Here is a 21,398-nt window from a genome sequence, read left to right as displayed (position 1 = left end):
CTTTTACACTTCAGCTGGCAGGTGAACCCTGGGCCCCAAAGCTTTCCAAAGCAATCCAAATCCTTCAGGAAGATTTGATTTGGGAGTTCCGAATCGGGGCCAAAATGCTTTATGGATCAGGTCCAATTCGGGCATTTTCCCCAAATCGGATACCGGAAGTGCACACCCCTAGACCTAATGTATCTTCAACTTTCTGTTCCTGAAACAGTATCCCACACATAGTTCTCCAGAAACTGTCTGCAGTGGCTTAGTAGCCACTAGCCAATCTGTTCATTTATAGCTTAATTCTGTTATCTTTTCAATCCAGCTTTCCATTTTGGGTTTATATTACTATCAACTTGGGCAGAGCTAACTTTTCTACATTTGCAGTAATTACTGTGTCATGGTAGAAAGAATAATAGTACAAAATAAATAGCATCAAGGGGGGATGGTTCTAAATACACGCAACAAAATCAAGAAAAGGACTGTAGCAATTTATGGTTCACAACGGAATATTCTCCGACGTCTCCAAGTTCGTTGTGCAACTCACACCCATTCTACAGATACTCCATTGGTTAAAGATCCGTTACCAGGTTCCATTCAAGATCCATCAATGACCTCGGACCCACATACCTGAAGGATCATCTCTCCTGCCATGCCCCACCATTACAGCTTTGCTCATCTTAGCTAAGTCTTCTGAAGGTGCCATTCTGCAAATGGGGGAGATTGGCAACTGCCCACTCCATGCACTCTCTGGGGCAGCTTCCACTTTGCAGAACAGCATGCTTGAGGTGGTGAGGAAAACTCCCATCCTACTATCATTTCACAGAATGTGGAAAAGAGATGTTCAGGAGAGCATTTTTATAAGAACAGAACATCTGAGGAGATCGCTTTATAAGGAGAGGATCTACGCCTACTACAATGTTTATTGTATGTACGAGTTTCTTTTTACTGCATCATAGTCTACCTTTGTAACTCACTTTCTGTATTATGGCATGTCGTGCCTGGACAGCTTGTTGCTGTCTGCATTTTTTTCCAGTTCCATAACCCTAGTTCTACTGCATTGTTTACTTGAGGTCTTTGCCATCTGACTCAACTGTTTTTTCATAAATTTTGTAATCTGCCTTAAAGCTCAATGAGAAAGTTGGGGTATAAATGAAATAAATCAATAAAATCTCTATACAAGTATGAGGAAGATTTGAAACCACTGTATATTATCTGCAGTTTTGTTTTGTTTTCAAATTTTATGTATGTAATACTCAGCCAACAGATTGTGCATCGTTTATTCATTTTTGAATATTTTTTTCTCAGTCCTTTTCTTCATTTTTTACCGGGGTAATACCACCCGAACTTGAAGGGATGCTGCTTTGTCAGTATACTTATTACCAGAGGATGCCTGAGGCACATTTCTTTTCTACATCATATGCAGACTTATTAACAGATGAATCAAGTGTTAAAAGGATCTTCACTATGGGAATTTGTATCTAACTGATTCATCACACATTGTATAAAGATATAGCACTGAATAAGTGATTAGCAATACTAATATCTCAACAGTTTAACACTGGCATCCACGGTATATTTGCAGTTAAAAGAAAAAATGATCTCGGAGTTAAGATTGCAATATGAACTAGTTCGTACACGAATTAGTTAGCTATGAGTAAAATGAATGTGCTGTTTAATTTTAAATGATTTACTCATATGTGATGACCACAGCTAATGTTTTCACTAAAGCTACACAGTTACTGCTGACAAGATTAAGAAACGCTCTTCTCTACATGACCTTGGAACCAGAACAAAAACAAAAAGACTTCCACAGCTCTGTAATTATGCCTTCCTCATCTGAAAGAAAAACCCTAGCTTGTCTTTAAAAAAAAAAGTTGAATAGGTCAATAAAGCCTGTATACAATTAAAATATATATACACACATCTACACCTCATGGAAAAACTAATCATATCTAACTGTCATAGCAAAACCCTTTTTCCCCTCCATTACAATGTTTATTACTTGAAAATGAAAGCTTGCGCCCTGGAGTAATACATTCCAGACGTACTCTTAATTCTTTAAGGTGGAAGAAAGGCAACATTAATATAACTAATGTCACATGCAGAACTGTACAAGATTTTGAACTATCATAGATAACATACTAGAAAAAATAACTGGCTGAAGTTTATCAAGAATTTCTGCAAAGATGAAAACTAGGAACCTTTCCAATCATTTTATTGTGAAATAAGGATGCAGTGGTTTCATATGGGATCTACATCCCCAGTTTTGCATCTGTTGTAGGGAACTTATAGTTTCTCAGCCTTCAAACTGCAGTATTTTTTTCTGGAAAATGAATTCTATGATTCACCCCTAAAGGATACCTCAAGCAATAAAAAATATTGTGTAGAATGTTGCACAAGTTTTGTCAGCATCTACTAGATAGTGAAGAAGACATCAAGCCAATGTTGTATAATGGCTAGAGGGCTGGAGTAGGATCTGGAAGACCCAAGTTCAAATCCCCAGTTTGCCATGGAAACTCTCTGGATGACCTTGAGCTAGTCACACACTCTCAGCCTAACCTTCCTGTTTGTTGGGAGAATAAAAGGGAGGAAAGGAACATGATGTAAGCTGCTTTGGGTCCCCACTGGAGAGAAAGGAAGGGCATAAATGAAATAAATAAATAAATAAAACCAGTTGTGACAAGCAATGTACCTCCTCCAACAACTATGCCCATATAGTTTTGTAATCTTTTAATACATTAATTGCTTGGGATGGGAGAATCAATGGAAGAAAAGTAATATGCTTCGATGATTAGCATGTTGAACTAAAATAGTGGAAGGTTTCATGCTTAATTTAATGCTAAAACAAGACATGCCCTAGCCAAAGCTCAACACACAGAGAGACAGAAATGCCACCCTCCATGACAGCATCAGGCAGCTCTGCCTCTGCAACTGTTAGAATGTTTTTTTAACCATAGCATATTACTCTAATTATAAAATGCCTTCTTAGATCACAGATGAACATTAAATTCATCTGTAACTCCTGTCCTTAATGTTTTGTTACAGCAGCAGAGGATCATTTATAGAAATAATTTTATTTATTTATTTATTTAGGAAGTTTATATGGCACCTCTCCATAAACTTGCTCAGAGTGCCTTGCAACTAATAAAAACAAGCCATTAAGCCCCAAACTTTAAAAACAAGGTATTAGAAACACAGAAACTTAGAAACATAGAGCTGGAAGGGAACACAAGGGTCACCTAGCCCAACCCCCTGCACAACACAGGAAATTCACAGCTATCCACCCCCACCTCCATCAGTGACCCCTGCTCTACACCCAGAAGAAGGCAAAAGACCTCCAAGATCCCAGGCCACTCTGGCCTGGAGGAAAATTCCTTCTTCACCCCAAAGTAGTCATTGGCATTACCTTGGGCATATAAGAAAGGGCCACAAGAGCCTATCACCAGCTCACCCCTTCCTCCCTCCCCACCCCAATCTGCTTAAATTCATACTGAGTCACAGAATCAGCACTGCTGTCAGGTGGCCATCTAGAATCTTCTTAAATATCTCCAAGGAAAGGGAGCCCACCACCTTCCGAGGAAGCCTGTTCCACTGAGGAACCAGTCTGTCAGGATGTTCTTCCTAACGTTTAGCCAAAAACAATCTTGATTTAATTTTAACCTGTTAGTTCTGGTCCAACACTCTTGGGCAACAGAAAATAACTCCGCTTCAGCCCTTGACCATGGGATTCTCCCCAGCATGACTTTGAGCTTGTTAAAATTAGCTTTTCTAAAATCCAACCTATGTTCAGCTTTTCCCTTACCTAAGATCTTAAACTCCAAAATTACATGGTCACTACTACCTAGAGTGCCCACTACTTTCACTTCATCAACCAGTTCTTCCCTGTTGGTAAGAATCAAGTCCAAAATAGCAGACCCGCTTGCTTCCATCTCTACTTTCTGGAAGATGAAGCTGTCCACAAGACAAGTCTGGCATTTACTAGACAGTATGTTTTTAGCAGAGTTTGACTTCTGGCAGATATGAGGGTAATTGAAATCTCCCATGATGCCTATATTCTGTCTCGTTTAAAATTCTGCAATCTGGTCTAGAAGTATATCATTTAAGTCCTCTGCCAGGCCTTGGTGGTCTGGAGCAGACTCCCACCATGACATCACTATTATTTCTTTCTCCTTTTATTTTTACTCAGAGGCTGTCTACAGACCTTCCATGCTCGGATTCAGATATTTCCTCGTAAGTATATACATCCTTGACATATAGTGCTACTCCCCCACTCTTCATTACTAGTCTATTCCTTTTAAACAAGCTGTACCCCTCAATCCTAATATTCCAATTGTGTGTCTCATTCCACCAAGTTTCAATAAGGCCTATTAGGTCCTGTATTAAGATTTCAGGTTCCTCTTGTTTGTTTTCTATACTACGACATCATAATCTGTGGTTTATGTGCCTGGAGTGCTTCATATTTGTCCTTACCTGCTGATAATTAGCACTCTTATCACCAGTAATCGGTATCATATTCGTTTGGGGGGGGGGGTTTCTCCCTCTTTATCAGATTTCCTAGGCTCCTGCCAAACACATTTTTTCTACCCTGGTGAGGTTAGAGGTGCTTCATTCCAAAAGCATAGTCCATGGTCCAGGAAACCAAACTTTTCTTGATGGCACCATCTGTGCAGCCTGTTATTTATTTACAATTTTCTGCTCTCTCTTCCTAATCATGGCCCTCAACAGGAAGAAGTGACAAAATCACAACCAGTGCACCCAGGTCCTTCAGCTTTCTACCTAGAGCCTTGTAGTCTCTTTTAATACGTTCTGAACTATGGTGGGAAGTATCATTTGTTCCCACATGGATGAGCAGAAGGGATAATAATCTGTGGGTTTGATGAGCCTTTCCAGGCTCTCTGTCATGTCTTGGATGCATGCACTTGGTAAACAACATACCTCCTGAGATGACAGGTCTGGTCAGCACACTTTACCCTCTACCCCTCTCAGAAGGGAATCCCCAATCACTACCACACGTCTCTTAATTTGAGGGGCAGAAGTACAAGTCCTCTCAGCCACAGGGACTGGGAAATCTTGTTTTTACTCCGTGGGCTCTTGTTCCAGTAGTCCAGAGTCATTCTCTATGGGAAGGACCTGGAACCAACTGCTCAGTAATAAAGGATCAGAATGTCCCCTGATTTTCCTGCTCCTGTGGGTCACGTTCTTCCGCTTGTCCTCTTCCTGTATTTGGTGCTCTTTCTTTTCCTGAGACACCTTCTCTTCCCCCTCTTGCTGTCCTTCAAAAAGTGCTTTATGTGTTTTTTCCAAGAACTCTTCATCCTCTTTGATAAGCTGGAGTGTGGTAAGCATGCATCAAGCCCTTATATCTTCTCCGTCAGCAGAGCTACCAGCTTACACTTACTGCAAGTGTAATTACCATTACCCCTTGGTAAGAAGACAAACATGGCACAGACTTTGCAGGTCACTACTTCAGCTCCCTCACCAGCCATGTTGCTTGGATTTATATAAGAAGTTGACCAGACTTTCCTGCACTCCCCTCAAACTCCCTCGCCAAAATCCCAGACAAAATTCCCTGTTTGCTTGTCCTGTCCACTCACTTCTACTTGTGTGAGGCAATTTCTACAGCTCTACAATTGCAAACCTCGCCCCCAACTCAAGTCGGGAGACTTACCTTACTCAGAAGTCAGGTGACTCAGCAACCTCAGGAGACAGGGTGGGGGATCACACACCGGCCAACACAAGCGTCTGCTCACTCAGCAGAACCCAGCAGACCCAGGGAAAAGAGGGAAACCAAGCAAACCAAACACAAGCAACACCCTCGGAACTATCACCTGCTTTCTTCAAGACAAAATTCCCTGTTTGCTCACTCCAGATCACTCACTCCTATGTGTGTGAGGCTTATATTAAAATATTATATTAAAATCTGAAGGCTGTCTGTTTAGGCTGGCCTTTAAGAGTCAGGGTTAAGTTGGGAAATGGTGAGGAAATTCCAGAGAACTTAATAAAACTTTATTGTGTTCTGCCAGGAAGGGGTTGCTTTTATTATCCAATCTGAATTTTGAGATATAAAATCTATGCAAGTGAAAAATCGAATTCCCCACGACACATAAATTATATCTAGAAGCATTATTCAAGTCTTTCTGAACTTTGGTTTGAGAGCAATACTTGGAATTAGCAAGGATCAGAAGGGGGGGATCTATAAAGTGATGTGTCTTTAACAAGGAAAAGGAAAAGAGCACACATTTTAATGTATAGCATGACTCTACCCTTGTGAACAATAGGTGAAGGCATAATTTGTAGAATAATAGGCACTAATATTACACGCTGCTTCAGTTCTGTCATATTTCCAATCCATCAATTTGATTAATGCTATAATAACTCCTCACAAACTTATCATTTGTCTAATAATGAAGATAAACCAAGTTTATTCTTCAGCAGCTGGATTCTTTTAGTCTTTAGACATTATTTGTCCACCTTACCTTAGCCACACTGAGGCCAGGAGGAAGAAATGGAAAAAGCAGAGCAGGTGGCTCATGTCTTGGAAACTAAGTCATACCGTTCTCAGTACAAGGAGGTGAGTATCAGCGTCCTCTTGAAAACGACTTTTTGGCCATGTTTTCCTGATCCAAAATTTGATGTCTGAATGCATCCTCATTTTTTTAAGGTGTCAGGGATGAATTTACATACACTTGATGACTGACTCGCACATGTGAAAAGGCTGCCACAGGTTCAACACTACAGAGATTTGCTATCATAATGCTTTTCGATGGAACCTATTCATATATATTTAGGTGAAGGGCACTAAGTGGTCAAGTGATGTTCATGCAGTTTGTCTATTGGTGCCTTTTTGACTGGATCAGTTTCATTTTCTACCTTCTGACAGTGCAGGGGGAAGAAAGTGACAACCTGTTAGTTGGACCAATAACCATCCCTTAGTGGTGAAATGCCAGTCCTGAGAGACTTTGCCAGTTGGAATTATTAATGCCTCATTCAGGAAGGCATGAGTGTCGGACAGCTTGAAAATGAACTCTTGGGCACTGGTTTTTAAAAATTCAGATTTCCACATTAACTCGACCATATCTCCAACTTTCTCTCGTCTCGGAAAGACTTGCTCTAGAGCAGTCATACTCCAGCTCCAGAGGGGTCTACTTTCTTAGACCCTTGCCCACCTAATTTATGACCCATGTATAGGAATAAGCTGCACTTGTACCCTTGGAAGATATCACTCCTTAGAGATTGATGGAGGAAATTACACTCTATTAACGCAGCTGGACATTCCTACAGCTTTAAACTGCAGTCCCATTTAAACAGGAGGAAGTTCCACTGAACTCAGTGGTATTTATTTCTGAGTAAATATGATTCAGCTCCTGCTGCTAGATATCACAGACCGTGAAGAGTTGATAGTTCAGCTGTGCAACTTGGACAGCATTTAGGAAATTGCTACTGTGGTCCCATTCATTCTGGGCCCTGAAGTCTTGGGAAACTAGCGATTGCTAACTGCTCATTCTCATCTTTTTCTCTTTAAAAACTTTTATAGGCCTGCCATCCTTTCTCCTGAGAATCTCCAGTCCCAAGGTGGGGAACAGCAATAAAAACAGAATAAAAACAACTGGATGAAACAATAAACATTAAAAGAACAGATGTCAAATACATTAAACCAATCTAAACATACAACTAGCGGCATGAGCCAATAATTCTAGGGTTTCTACATGTTTAAATAAAGACGGGGCAATCACATTCAAGTAATTCAGTCCAACCAACCAACATCTGTATAATCTAGATAGACAGACAGTCTATAGCTGCCAAATAACACAGGAGTCCAATGGCATCTTAAAGACTAACAGATTTATGTTAGCATAAACTTCTGAGAGACACTGCTCACTTCATCGGATGCATCTGTTAGGCAGATGCATTTATACTAAAGATTGCTGTGGCAATCACCCCCAAAGTCCCACCTATCCTCCAGGGCTCTGAACCAATCCTTGTCATTTTGGCATCATGCAAATCCAAGTGATCGTCAAACAATCAGAGTCCATGGAATTCCACCGGATGGGAGGGGATGAGCCAGCCGCAGTTTATCTGTTCATCCATTTAAACATTTTTATCCTACAATTCTCCTGCAAAGCAGGAGTCTAAGTGGCCTACAAAAAAAAAGAGAACAACAATCTAAAAGCATAATACAAGAAGAGCAGGAATGTGGGCCGAGGTAGAGGATGGAAGAACTCAGCCCTTGGTAGTGGTCCCAACCTCCAGGTTTAAGAAAGGGGAGGAGAAACTATCTCCCCTCAGACTAGGGGTGTGCACGGGGAAAATGATCCGGAATACCCGGAAATCGCTTCAGTATGCTTCGAAAAGATTCAGAGCATACCAAAGTTAGAGGTTTCCAACACCCCTTGAGCCCCCCTTCCCCCTTCCCCACTTACCTTTAAGGCCAGAATAGACCTTCTGCCACCACCACCATGGCCAGCAGGGTAGCGGGGAAGGCTGCAGCCAGTTCCCTCTGCCGCCTGTGGCCCACGCTGCCGCTTCGGCCTCTGTGGTGACCGGCAGCGGCAGCAAGCACTGGCGCCTGAGACGTCCACAACACCGCAGAAGCCTATGCAATGGCGGCGGCCGGCAGGGTGGCAGTGTACGCCAGCGCCTGCTCCGCCCACACTGCCGCTTCAGCCTCTGCAGTGACCGGCAGCAAGTGCTAGCGCTTGCACTGCCCGCGCTGCCACGGAAGCCTCTGTGGCGGTGGCGGCAGCAGTTGGCAGGACGGCAGCGAATGCCGGCATGGCACCACCTGCGCCACCACGGAGGCCTCTGCGGCGGCTGACCAGGCTGCAGCAAGCGCCACCGCTGCCACAAGAAGACTGCCCTAGGTAAGTGGGGTGTTGGTGGGAGGGCGGGCACCCCTTAAGGCCCTGAAGCTTCCCAAAGCATTCCGAATGCTTCGAGAAGCTTTTGCTTCGGGTTTTCCAAATTGGGGCCAGCATTCGGAAATCCTTAAGCTTTCTGGATTGGAGTATTTTACCTGAATCGGATTCCCGAAGCACACACCCCTACCTCAGACATGGCACTGCAGCTCTGGATAAGGGTGCCAGTTTAAGCAGGATTTTTATTTGGCTTTTAGATAGGATTTGGGGTAGGCTTAGGGAAGAAAACTTATTATAGCCAATAAATCACCACCCACATAAAAGCCAGAAGTACCAGATCTAGCCAGGCATTTTCTGAGAACCAGAGACTGTAGGAGACAGGGTAAACCTACACCTTTGAGATAACCTGTCTGGGGAAAGGAGAATCAAATCTCCTCTTAGAAACAAGAGGGAAACAAATCAGGGTAATCTGGTAATTTCAAAAACACTCACACAGAAAAATAGAAGATACATCAAGGACCTAGTAATAGTTCTCCATGCTAGCTCCATATTGCAGCTGAAACCTTTCAAACCAAAATCCTTGTCAATGCAGTTAACATGGGAAAACTCACTAAAATGCAAGCCTTTAGTACCAGCAATGATTCCCTTAGAGCTTTTCCAAAACATTTCTGCAAAATAAACAGATATCTGCCCTGTTTTATAAACAAGACACATAGGGAAGCCTACCACTAGTTTGCTGCCATTTTTGCCATTTAAAATAGCAATGTTTAAACCTTATTTCTAGCCAGACAGATACAAAATGCTGATATGTTAAAACTCTGATCTGAACAAACAACTAACTATACACTATCCTCTGTTACTTCAATGAACCTGCAGTGTTTGGAACTTTAGTTAAAAGATCTCTCTTCCATTAGCAGTGATCAATAAAGGATGAATAAATGAATTAGCTGCCTCATCATCGTCATCCAACATAAATACCTATATGAAGGCACGATCAATTTCAGAATGTACTTAGACCTCTCTTTTAAAATGGACCTTATAGTGTTTGGCAGAAAGGGTCAAGAAAACAAGTTTATTATGCTGGAGATTCAGTGGCTCTTTTTTGAGAAAGAGAGAGAGAGAGAGAGAGAGAGAGAGAGAGAGAGAGAAAGATCACGTTCACCACCATCCTAAACAGAGTTACATCCTTCTAAGCCCATTGCAGTCAATGGGCTTAGAAGGGTGTAACTGTGTTTAGGATTGCACTGCTACTTATTTAAAAGAAAATAAAGAGAACCATTTCTCTGTAAAGTTGCAAGAATTCTTCAAAACTTTCAATGGGGATGATATTTTATCTAGCACCATAACTTCCCTGATCTTGGAATAGGGAGGTTTTTTCCTATTATATTTTTGCCCTAGTTGTAATTTGGCAACCACCAAAAGCAAGTCTGTAAGTTCTCACCTAATTAGAGGAATCCGTTTATCATCTATAATTTCCAATAGGACTGTTTTAGCTTTACGAAATATTGAGTACCCAGTGATCAATCATCTCTATTTAATAAAATCAGTTACAAATTAAATGACAAAGCCTAGTTAAAATCCATAGTTTGGATCCAAAAGGGGGCTTCTGCATACGGAAGGTCTCTTTGGCTCACGGAAGTGCTGTTTTGTCATCACAGTGAGCAGGTGCATAAGAAAGGTGAAACTGAATGCAAAGATGTATTTCGACTGTGTGTAAGGGCACGAGTACTGCTACAGAACCTACCAGTACTGCCACTGCTCTTGCATTTTTAAAACTGCTATTTTCCTTCTGCCCAGTGCTCTTTGGATTCAACGCCTCACTATAACTCATGGCATAATTCTTTGCCAAGATGAAATCTGATCTCTTCACCTATGGCAATCTGCCTGTGCAAAGAATTTTTAGTGTTAGTTGCTATTTGTCAAATTGAATAAAAGGAACAAGACATCAATTGTACACAACTCACGACGAAGTTGTGATAATATTAACAACAGGACTGCAGACAAAAAACCCTGCAGCCTAACCTTTTCTTCTCCCCCTGTAGTATTTTGCTTTAACACACCTCTTTTTTACTTTTCCTGCGACTGAGCAAGATTCTCAAACCTAGACTTCAATTCGAACAATCCAGACAAACTTGGCAAGCTCCACTAATTCTCCCCTCACACTGCAGACTGCCCCCCGCATCACTTCTCTGGGTTCCCTATCCCCTAGGAAAAGCAACTAGGGGGGCTCAGTGTGCTGCAGGGACGGACAAGAAAATTCTGCTCCATTTTGTTTATTTATTCCCTGCCCTTTCTCCCCAATGGGGACCCAAAGCTGCTTACCTAACTCTCCTCCCCTCCATTTTATCCTCACAACAACCCTGTGAGGCAGGTTAGGCTGAGTATGTGTGACTGGCCCAAGGTCACCCAGAGAACTTCCGTGGCAGACTGGGGATTTGAACCTGGATCTCCCAGATCCTAATCTGACACTCTAACCACTATACCACACTGGCTCTAGTAATGGAAACTTTAGTCTGGAGGCAACCAGAAGTATCCTATTGAATTCAGCAAGGTATCTCACAGGCTTAAAACTCTTACCGAGGAGCCTAGTCATCTATCAGCTAATATGAATTCATTTGAAGCATATTTAAACCATTAGATTATTTTCATAGGCTCCTAACAGTTCATCTCCTGATCAGTCTACTGGCTTACTAATGTCTTTTTGATAACGTAGTGCTAAATATCAGAGCAGTTAACCATTTACTGATCATTAGAATTGCTTGATATTATGGCCTGATTCAGTTTTAGTTCCACATTATCAATGGCTGTACATCCGATGTGCAGTCCCATCCCCTTCAGTCATACTGCTCAATTTCAGTGGGGAAAAGCAATGTGCCATCTACATCATGTAGATGCATGTCTGTGCAAGCTACACAGATAAATACTCACCACTAGATTTGGGCATGTGTCTTTCAGAAAAGCATTTACAGTGGATATGTGTATATTCACACAGGTTTCCTGTTATACATATTAACATTTTAGAAAGGGAGAGATTTCAGAAGAAGGAAAGGAATAGAGAAAAGACAAACTGCAGAGGATCTCATTTGAAAACCTGTAGGAGGAATGGCCAGGATGCACAAGTGGGTGGCAGCGAACATCCATACAAAGTTAGCATTTAATTTACTCTTGGACAAGCCTTTTCTGTACAAAAGATCATTTTATACAATTAACAAGTTTAAGGCAAAGTTATTCTGAAATTAATATGCTAGATCAATGAATTATCCGCCACCGGTGTCAGGGTTAGAATGTTCTTCCTGTGTGTGTAACCAAAGGGACTCCATATTAATTCTGTCAGTATTCTAAGTGCTTTATTCACAGGTGCCAAGATGTTCCAAGCAGCTATCTCACAGAAGAGGATTGTTTTGGCTATCGCTTTTCCAGCCTTGGGAAACTTTCGCTTTCTCAGCTTCAAAGGGATTGTTTTGAGAACTATGGGGGGAGGTTGGGTCTGCTGGGGTTTGATACTTTATACCTTATGCTTTGCCTGTCATTCGTAACAATGCACGTGTACCAGCCTGGATATTGCATCTGGGCCAGTGGACTATACTGATTGCTTTTTCAGTAAATCTTTTTGGAAACAACGGACTCTTGTCTGATTGCAGAAGGTAGTCTGGATTACAATTATTATTTAGCCACAGATCTGACAACCGGAACTGTCACTGTTTTAACAGAATATGTTCAAAGAATGCAAAAATGTTTAACAGATCCAGAATCTGCTCATAAACTACAAGAAAATCTTAGACCAAGTGTCCATGAAGTTCAGCATCAGACTCCAAGAGTGGCTACCAGACGCTTTCAGGAAGCCCACATGCAAGGAATGAAGCCAAGCCTTCTCCTTTGTCCTCAGCAGCTGGAACTCAGATGCATATTGCTTCTGAGCATGGATGTCCCACTTAGTTGATAGACCCATCCTCCATGGATTTGTTTAATCTGCTATCTAAGCCTAAGAGCTGTTACATCTTATGGCAAATTAATTCTGTATCAGTTTTCAGTTGCAGTACTTTTGTCTGCCCAAGACATTTTTGTTATGAGAGACGTAGAAAAATATTATCTCCATCCACTTCCTTCACTGACAATTTCTCCATCGCATGCTTCCTCACCCTTGTTATGAGAAATAGGACCCTTCTAGAGCACTGTCTTGCTCTTCCACACTATGAAGACCCTCTGCAATGAGCCCTTCATAACAGAATTGCATAGGAGTGAAATTTCTCCACCATGCCCATCATCTATATATCTCTCACTGCTTCTTTCAGATTCTCCAAGTAAAGTGCTTTCATTTCATGTTTTAAGAGCCAGAGATTCATTGCACTGAGCACACTCCATAACTTGATACTCAAATATGCAACATGTGCAAAACAATGGATAGCTCCCACATCCCAGCTGACTTTCCAACTTCATAATGGTTTTCAACTTAGACCTATCCTTTAAAGTAAGATGAGGTTTGTTTTTGCCTTCTTGCCATTTTTATTTTCATAATCCCTGCTGCTGGCAAAGTTGCAAAATTATTCCTTACCCTTTCCTTCATTTTGGAGATCCTTTATGTTCACAGATCTGTGGTTCTTTCACAAACTACACCTAAACAGCTAGCTAAACACCCCTGGACAGCAGTGGCTATTGCTTTCACATCCTGTTGTTACCATGGCAATGCTATATGGCTTGGTGCTATACAGCATACCTTAAGGACCACCTTCTCCCACATGAACTTACCTGTTTTCTCGGTCATGGCACCAAACCTTTAGAACTTCCTCTCCAAGGAGATTGGTCTGCCTCCCTCTATTGTTGTCTTCTAAAAGCAGGAAGACAACAATAGAGGGAGACAGACTAATCTCCCTGGAGAGGAAATTCCAAAGTTTTGTGCCATTTGGCATACCCCCATAACTGTTACTGGCCTCCTCCCTAGGTTTTAGTGTTATGTGTATTTGTATGTTTTTATTGAATTCCTGTATGTATACTTTGTTTTAAATGGCGTCAATGTTGAAATATTTTCATGTTTAATGTTTGCTGGGGATCCTACTTGGATGGAAAGGTGGCACAGAAATGTTTTAAATAAAATAATAAATAGTTTGTGCTCTCAAGTTTATTGAACACATTCAAATGATTCAGTTACAATAGAATGCACGCTTCAGTATGAACAAGACTATAAGTAGAGGAGATAAAAAGAAATTCACAATGCAATTCTATGCAGAGTTACTCCAGTCTAAGCCCATTGAAATTAATGGGCTTATAATGGAATAACTTTGTACAGGATTGCACTGTCAGGCTCTGCTGGAAGCACAGAAGTCTGACCCACTTTAAGCTTTGCTAAATCTAGAATTTAACATTCAGCCTTTTCTATCTTTTGGTGTCCTAGGAAGGAACTACAATTTGTTTTGCTGCATAATATCTTGCACTTAGGAGTCAGAATTTAACTGCTTCTTTTGAAAATAACTAAAGAACATTTTTTTCTTTCTAAGCAATACCGCTAATAATAAAAACAGATTAATTGTATATCGACTGGAATGCTAAAGATCACAACGGGTCCGTAGACAGGTACAGCAAGCAATACATGCAGCAAGAGCTTGTGGCACATCTTGGCATGCTCAGGAGGCCTATCAGCTCTATGGCACAGAATCAGGATTGTACGTCTGCCTGCTCATCTCACAGTGTGCTTCCCATTCCCCAGCTCAGCAGACCAGAGATGAAACACTAACAGTTGCTTACGTTCGGCAGCATGTGGCTTCTCATACAGCAAACCTGACTTGTGGCACACACCTGCCAAAAAAAACCCTACTGTAAGTATGGCTTTAACACATAGTCCCTATCAGTCACAGAGAAATTATATTCCCCACAATGTTTTGGTCACTGGCGTCCTGCAAAAGACAACTTTCATATTTTAACTTAACATATGTGTTTGTTACTCTGCCTGCCTTATTAGTTAATATATCAAGCTGAGTAGCCACGTTAGTCTGTCTGTAGCAGTAGAAAAGAACAAGACTCTTGCTCTTTTCTATTGTTAGTTAATGAAATAGTAGACTGACAATTGTCAAAAGCAGCTTCTGTGCCACTGCACATATTTATTATGAATACAATCATCCCCTTGGATCAAAATGCAAGAGAGAGATTTATGTTTGCACAAATCTGTAGTGGTTTGATTTCAGGCAAAGGTGAGAGAGACTAGCCACTGGATGGAAACGGTCTATTTTCTAGAACTATACCAATTTCTCCCATACCTAAATACCAAATCAGACAGGAAGAAAATTAGCTCATCTGGAGAAAACACACCTTTTTTCACTTAAGAACAGTGAATGGATGTTTTGAAAAAAAAATCTCTGTTTTAACATTAACAGGTAACAGAGAGCAATGCTAAGAAGAGTTATTCCAGTCTAACACCACTGAAATCAATGGGCTTAGACTGGAGTAACTCTGCTTAGGATTGCACTGTTAAGACAAGAAAGATTAAAGCCTCATACCATCTGAAAACCAAGATGTTGGCTTTCAAGTGGAATAAGAAATTCATTTTCTTACCCTGATGGTTCATTTGCAATACAGATAGAATTAATCTCCATAAATCCTCAGGCAGGCCTACTGGAAAACAGGTTGCACTGGGAATCTTCCTCAAATGGATTTGAACACTGCCTTCTGTGACAACGAGTTTGAAATAAGGGCATATGATTACCATTCATAAAGTTACAGGGGGAAACGCATATCGTTCCCTTGGCATGAGAAGCGGTGCCGAATCCAGAATTAGAACCGTATCCGCAACCAGAACAGGAGAGAGAAATGCAAGCAAATGATTTCTTCATTATCCAGTCAACTTTATTGTGAAGAACCTCTTAACGTTTCATAAATGATTTGGTCATCATTTTCTATTTAATCACTAGTGCATTAGAACACCAGACAACTATCAGCACGTTGAGACAAATTCAGCTTACCAAGCACAGTGGGTGGTACTTTGGAAAAATAACATTTGCCATTCTGCTAAAGTACTAGAGATGAAAAAGTAGGGAAACAAAGAACTTATGGCTGGCAGAGACTATACACATTCTCCAGAGGGGAGGGAGACCATTTTTTTTAAAGTCAACATCTATATGAGTCGTGACCTATCTAGCCAAGAAAAATCTCCCAATACCTCGTCTGAAAAATAAAATACAGCATAATCCTAGAGCAGCATAGATGTCCATGCCGCCAAGATAGATGTTTTATAGCTGCTATATTACCAGAGCAGTTTCAGCTAATTGGAATTGCATGACAAAGCCATTGTTTTCATGAACAGGACCTTCTATTACTAGCCAATCAAGTTTCATTTTTATTACCAATGTAAAAAAGTTTCACAATTATGACTGCGCTAGCACACATAAGTAACGAGGGACCTGGTATTAAAGAAAAGAGAGGAATAGGAAATAAATTCGTTATTGTTTTTAAGAGGTACTTATTCAGATACTCATTTATTTCCACTCTTGAATGACGTTTGTGTGAATAACAATAAGGCCCCACTAAGTTAAAACGATGAAGGAACAATCCCACCCTCGCCCCCTATCTTCAGTGTGTGTATTTATTTATTTATGTCATTTACAGCCTGCCTTTCTCACTGAGACTCAAGGCAGATTACACAGTGTAAATTAGTACAGTCAATTTCAAGGATGTTTCGATAAACAATGTAATGTAAATGCTAATTAAAGGTAAAGGTAGTCCCCTGTGCAAGCACCGAGTCATTACTGACCCATGGGGGACGTCCCATCACGACGTTTTCTTGGCAGACTTTTTATGGGGTGGTTTGCCATTGCCTTCCCCAGTCATCTACATTAGCAAAGATTAAAACCAGCAGAAATACAATGCACAGAGTTGCAGCAATGCAGTTAGCAGTTCTAAGACTGAAATATTAAACAACATAAAACGACTCAGTAGGATCATACTTAAAGCAACAGATTAGTACACAGTACACAGTGTATATAGTACATAGTATAGTACCTATGGTGTGCATATATAAGAATGCATATTAACAATCCATTTTTTTTAATCTACCACCTGCATTTACATCCTCCAAGAATCTCAGTGCAACATTTATAGGGATTTTTTCCTTTAAGACCTAACAGTAAACGTGATTTAAGTTTAACTAAGAGAAACAGAACTACACCAAATCAGCTTTTTCTATTCTTTATGAATACTCATTTGTATAGCATTTAATCATATTGAAGTATCTGAAATTCCACATGGGATGTAGATGTCCTGTTCACGTTACAGTAAATGCATGTATATCCTGCCTGTACATACAAACATCTATTTGTAAGAAAGACCAATACCTGGATAAATGTGGGGTCTGTATCACACATTCAGCTGTACAGACATTGACTATAACATAAAAATTGCGCACTGCTCATTCAAATAATCAACTGTACACTATGCGCAGATAGTGCGAGCATTCACTGTAACTTGTGAACAGGGCTTTGGGTAGACAGTTAAGACCTACTTCCCAAATCTGCTTGAGGTGGATGGCAACTAGACAGGACATTTTCAATGGTGGCACCTCACCTTGGGAATGCCCTTCCATTTGGGAATGGTTTCCCCCTCGAGATTCACCTAACACCTTACATGCTGTCTTTTAAAAGCCAAGCCAAAATGTTTCTTTTTACCCAGGATTTTAATTAAGGACTTTTATCCTTTCAGCTGTTTTATGGCCTGCTTCTGGTCTGAGGTCTGTTTTATGGATATTTTAGGGCGCTTGATGATTGTTTTATGATGTTTCAGTGTACTTGGTTTGTATTTGATGACCTGTCTTATTTTTGTATTGATAATTCATGATTTTATGGTATTATTTTTACTTGTAAGCCACTTCACGCATAACTCTAGAGATGCGGCATATAAATTTCTGTAATATATAAACAGCTATCCAAATTAAAATCATCTAGAAGATGCAAGGAGCTAAGAGTTTCCATTCAGAAAAGCTACAAAATTTAGGCATACTTTCCGGCTGAAACTACTAACACCACAAAACACATTATAACATCCATCAGCTTTCAAGAAAAGCTGCCTTGCTATGCTGTTCAAGTAGCTTGCCCAAAAAGATTACACGTAAGGGAACAGTCCATTTATCTAAATCTCAATGTAGTCCCATCTTTGGATACTTAAATTCTGAGATTAGAGACATGAGCAAACAAGACAGATCTTTCTAAAACCTGACAAAAGCCCCTGGTTTGCAGAAAAATCTGAAACCCAAAGTAGCAAAAGCACATGTAACTTTAAGAAATGAAGGCCCTCTCAGTGCCTGTTGCTAGGCAACCACAACAGTATTGCCAGTCTTCAAAGCTTGGCAGGGGAATGGGGCAAAGCCCTTTCTAGGGCTGTTTTGCTCTTTGAAAGAAGACATTGGGACAGGCTTGACAGCAACCACAGGCAACCCGCATGACTCACCTAGACCCAGTTGCTTGCAACTTTTCAACAGAAGCCATCTCCCAACAGCTGGTAGTGTTGTTGTGGTTAGAGGTTCAGATTAGGATCTGGGAGACCCAAGATTGAATCCCCATTCTGCCATGCAAGGTCACTGGGTGACTCTGGACCAGTAACACACTTTTAGCCTAGCCTACTTCACAGGATTGTTGTGAGGATAAAGCAGAGGAGGGGACACCTAGGTATGCTGCTTGAGCTCTTTAGGTAAACAGTAGGATAAAAACGTACCAAATAAATGTGATAAACTATTCAAAAACATTCAATTACATTCCAGTAGGAAGCAGTTAAACTAGAAGTGCTAGATTTAATTTAACGGAAGATTACAAAGAGAGGCTTACTTCTGCCTTTAGTAATTGTCAAATGATCTTTATTTTTGATTGCGTGTGTCTGAATTTTAATTCTATATTACGTGTCTTAATATTTCTAACCCACCCACCCCAACTGATTGTGAGACACTTCTGGAGAAGCAATTTCTCATGAATCATAGTTTCAAGTGGTAGAAGAGCAAGATTCGGGTCCAGTAGCACCTTAAATACCAACTAGATTTATAGGCTTTCAAGAGTTAGAGCTCCCATATGACAGGTTTGCCTCACAAAACTTCCAAGACCTACTAGGCAGGCAGCATACTTAACACCCATGTATACAAGTGTTTGTTTTTTAAACCTTACAGACCTACTTTCAGCGGTGCTTGAAGCCTTGCACCAGATAACTGTTATAAACAAATCTACACAACACACAGCTAACAATGCAACCCTGGGCAGAGATACTCTGACCTAAGAAAGAGTCCAGTAATGACTAACAAAATTTGTGGCAGGGGATGAGCTTTCGTGAGCCACAGCTCACTTGGTATCTGAAGAAGTGAGCTGTGACTCACGAAATCTCATACCCTACCACAAATGTGGTTAATCTTATAGGTGCCACTCGACTCTTGCTCTTTTCTACTGCTACAGACAGACTAACACGGCGACCCATCTTGATCTATCTCCAGCCTAAGGTCAGAAACTGAAGTGAACTGTTGGTGCTAGTTTTCCCGTAGGTTTAGATCCGATTTCCGTGGGTTTTCACACTGGAGTGGCTCTGCATAAAACACCACAGTAATCCAGCCTGCTCGGTGCTCACCTAAGAAGGGATGTTTGCCTCCACAGGCTCCTGCCCTCCTCCTGTCCAGCTCCCCGCCACCACAAAGCACGTACCCTTCTCTACCAATATTTTGAACCATTTATTTCTACAGCCATTTTCTCTGCTCCGCACCCCAGCCCGTCCCTCCGCCTCACCTGCGATTTGAGTCACGAAGGCTTCGGCCGCTAGCGACATGTTTCCTCACAGGCCAGGAGGCGGGCTCCGCTCGGGCCCGCCGCAGCTCACAGAAGGTGAAGGGCACCGCCAGGCCCTCGGCGGCTGCGCCGGCAAGCCTGTGGGAGAAGTGCATCCGGGGCCTGCTCCGCCCCTCGGCCCGATCGGAGGGCGGCGGCGGCGGTGGCTGAGGCAGGCCTGGGCTGCGGCCCTGAGGCGGGAATCCGGGGCGAGCTGGCCTATAAACATCTGGCCGTTGTCTGCTCAGGGGAAACAGGGCTGAGCGTCGGGAGTCACGGGCAGTTATTACTTTTAAGACGAATATGATACGAGTACTTCCGAGCACGTGCAGAGAGGGCTTTATTCCTCGCTCACTGGTATCGGAAGAAGGGAGCACTGAGTCTTGAAAGCTTCCCCTGAAAATCTTGTTGCTCTCTAAGGCGCCACTGGGCTCGAATCCTGCTGTTCCTCCGTTTACTGTTAACGGCTGTTTGTTGAAATATTAAGGAAATGGTTTAGAGACCCATGGGGGGGATTCGAGAGGGCTAACCGTGTGGCGGTGCAGTGCCAGGCAGTTATTCTACTCTTAAGCCATGGAAATCAATGGGTTTAGCCTTCAGCTGGAGTCACTCTGCATTGCACTGGAAGTCTGTTGCAGCAAAAATAAACCAGGAGTCTTGTAGCGCATTAAAAACAAACAGTTTTATGGAAACAGGGAACTTTTTGGAGTTGTTAAATTGCTATCCTGGACAAATCAGCATACAATACAGACAACAGTGCAAAGGATTCTTCAGAAGCTAGAAGTGGATCCTCACTGAGCCATGCAAATTCGTGGCCTTAAATGCATTAAAGGAGTGTATAGTGAGAGTCCTCTCGTGGCATCTGAAGAAGGGGGTGCTAGCTAAAAGCTGGGATAAATTTTGTTCATCTTTTAAGATGCTACAAACCTCCTTATTTAAAAAAAGTAAGTTTTGTTAGTGTCCAGACAGACTTCCTAGAAACTTACCCTTCCCCAAGTCCCAAAAAAGTAAAAGTCATTGACATCTAACTTGAGCTTAGCTTAAAAAGTAAAAATAAGTAAAAATTAATTAATGCTTGAATAAGGAGGAAGAAAGACAATTTACACAACGTAATTCAGAAACGAACTCCAGATACTAAAATAGTGTCTAATTTACTCCTTTCATAAACCATTTTTTCTTTTGTTGCTAAATCACTTTATTCCACTTACAGCTCATTTCTGCATCCCCAGAGAACCAGTGGGCCGAGTTTCTCCCTTCATGCCAGGTATTGGATTTACTTGCAGGTTTCTGCTTATCCTACCCCTTCTTAAAGATAACTGATAAAGAAGTCACCATCAGTAACCTTAGATAACACTGTTGCTTTAAAAAAATCTTTCCTACACTGTACTTAGGTAGCCTGGCTTCCAGGTGAGAGGGTATTCCTTGTGGGCAAGTTGTTAGTTGGGGAAATTAAGCACTGACTTTTCATGGTCCTGAACAGCATAACAGAAGCTAGCACTTCTGTAGGGGTTAGAGTGTTGGACTGGGATCTTGAAGATGCAGGGTCGAATGCCCACTCTCCCATCAAATGTTGCTGGGTGACCTTGGGCCAGTTACACTCAGCCTGACCTACCTCAAAGGGCTGTTATGAGGATAAAATGGAGGCGAGGTGAATGGTGTAAGCTGCTGTTGATCCCCATTAGAGGCAAAGGCAGGGTATAAATGAAGCTAATAAATAAATAAGACCTAGTAGCTGTTTGTGCCTCCTGCCAGATCTTCATCTCCTACCCCGAAATACAACTGA

The 21,398-nt window shown here is 41.5% G+C and overlaps 1 protein-coding gene across 1 annotated transcript in view; it reads right to left on the bottom strand.

The window, feature by feature from the left end:
- MTX2 (metaxin 2) overlaps nt 1–19,721 on the bottom strand; it is a 61,880-nt gene extending 42,159 nt beyond the window's left edge. Inside the window, exon 1 of the mRNA XM_054972730.1 lies at nt 19,577–19,721. Coding sequence (XP_054828705.1) covers nt 19,577–19,616 — 40 coding nt within the window. The 5' untranslated portion in view covers nt 19,617–19,721. The remainder of the gene's footprint in view (nt 1–19,576) is intronic.
- Between the last annotated feature and the right edge of the window lie 1,677 nt (nt 19,722–21,398).

The sequence above is a fragment of the Eublepharis macularius genome, chromosome 2 (assembly GCF_028583425.1).
Source record: "Eublepharis macularius isolate TG4126 chromosome 2, MPM_Emac_v1.0, whole genome shotgun sequence".
In the NCBI taxonomy this organism is placed as follows: Eukaryota; Metazoa; Chordata; class Lepidosauria; order Squamata; family Eublepharidae; genus Eublepharis; species Eublepharis macularius.
Note: the sequence above shows the minus strand (reverse complement) of the source record. Positions and strands in the feature narration are given on the sequence as shown.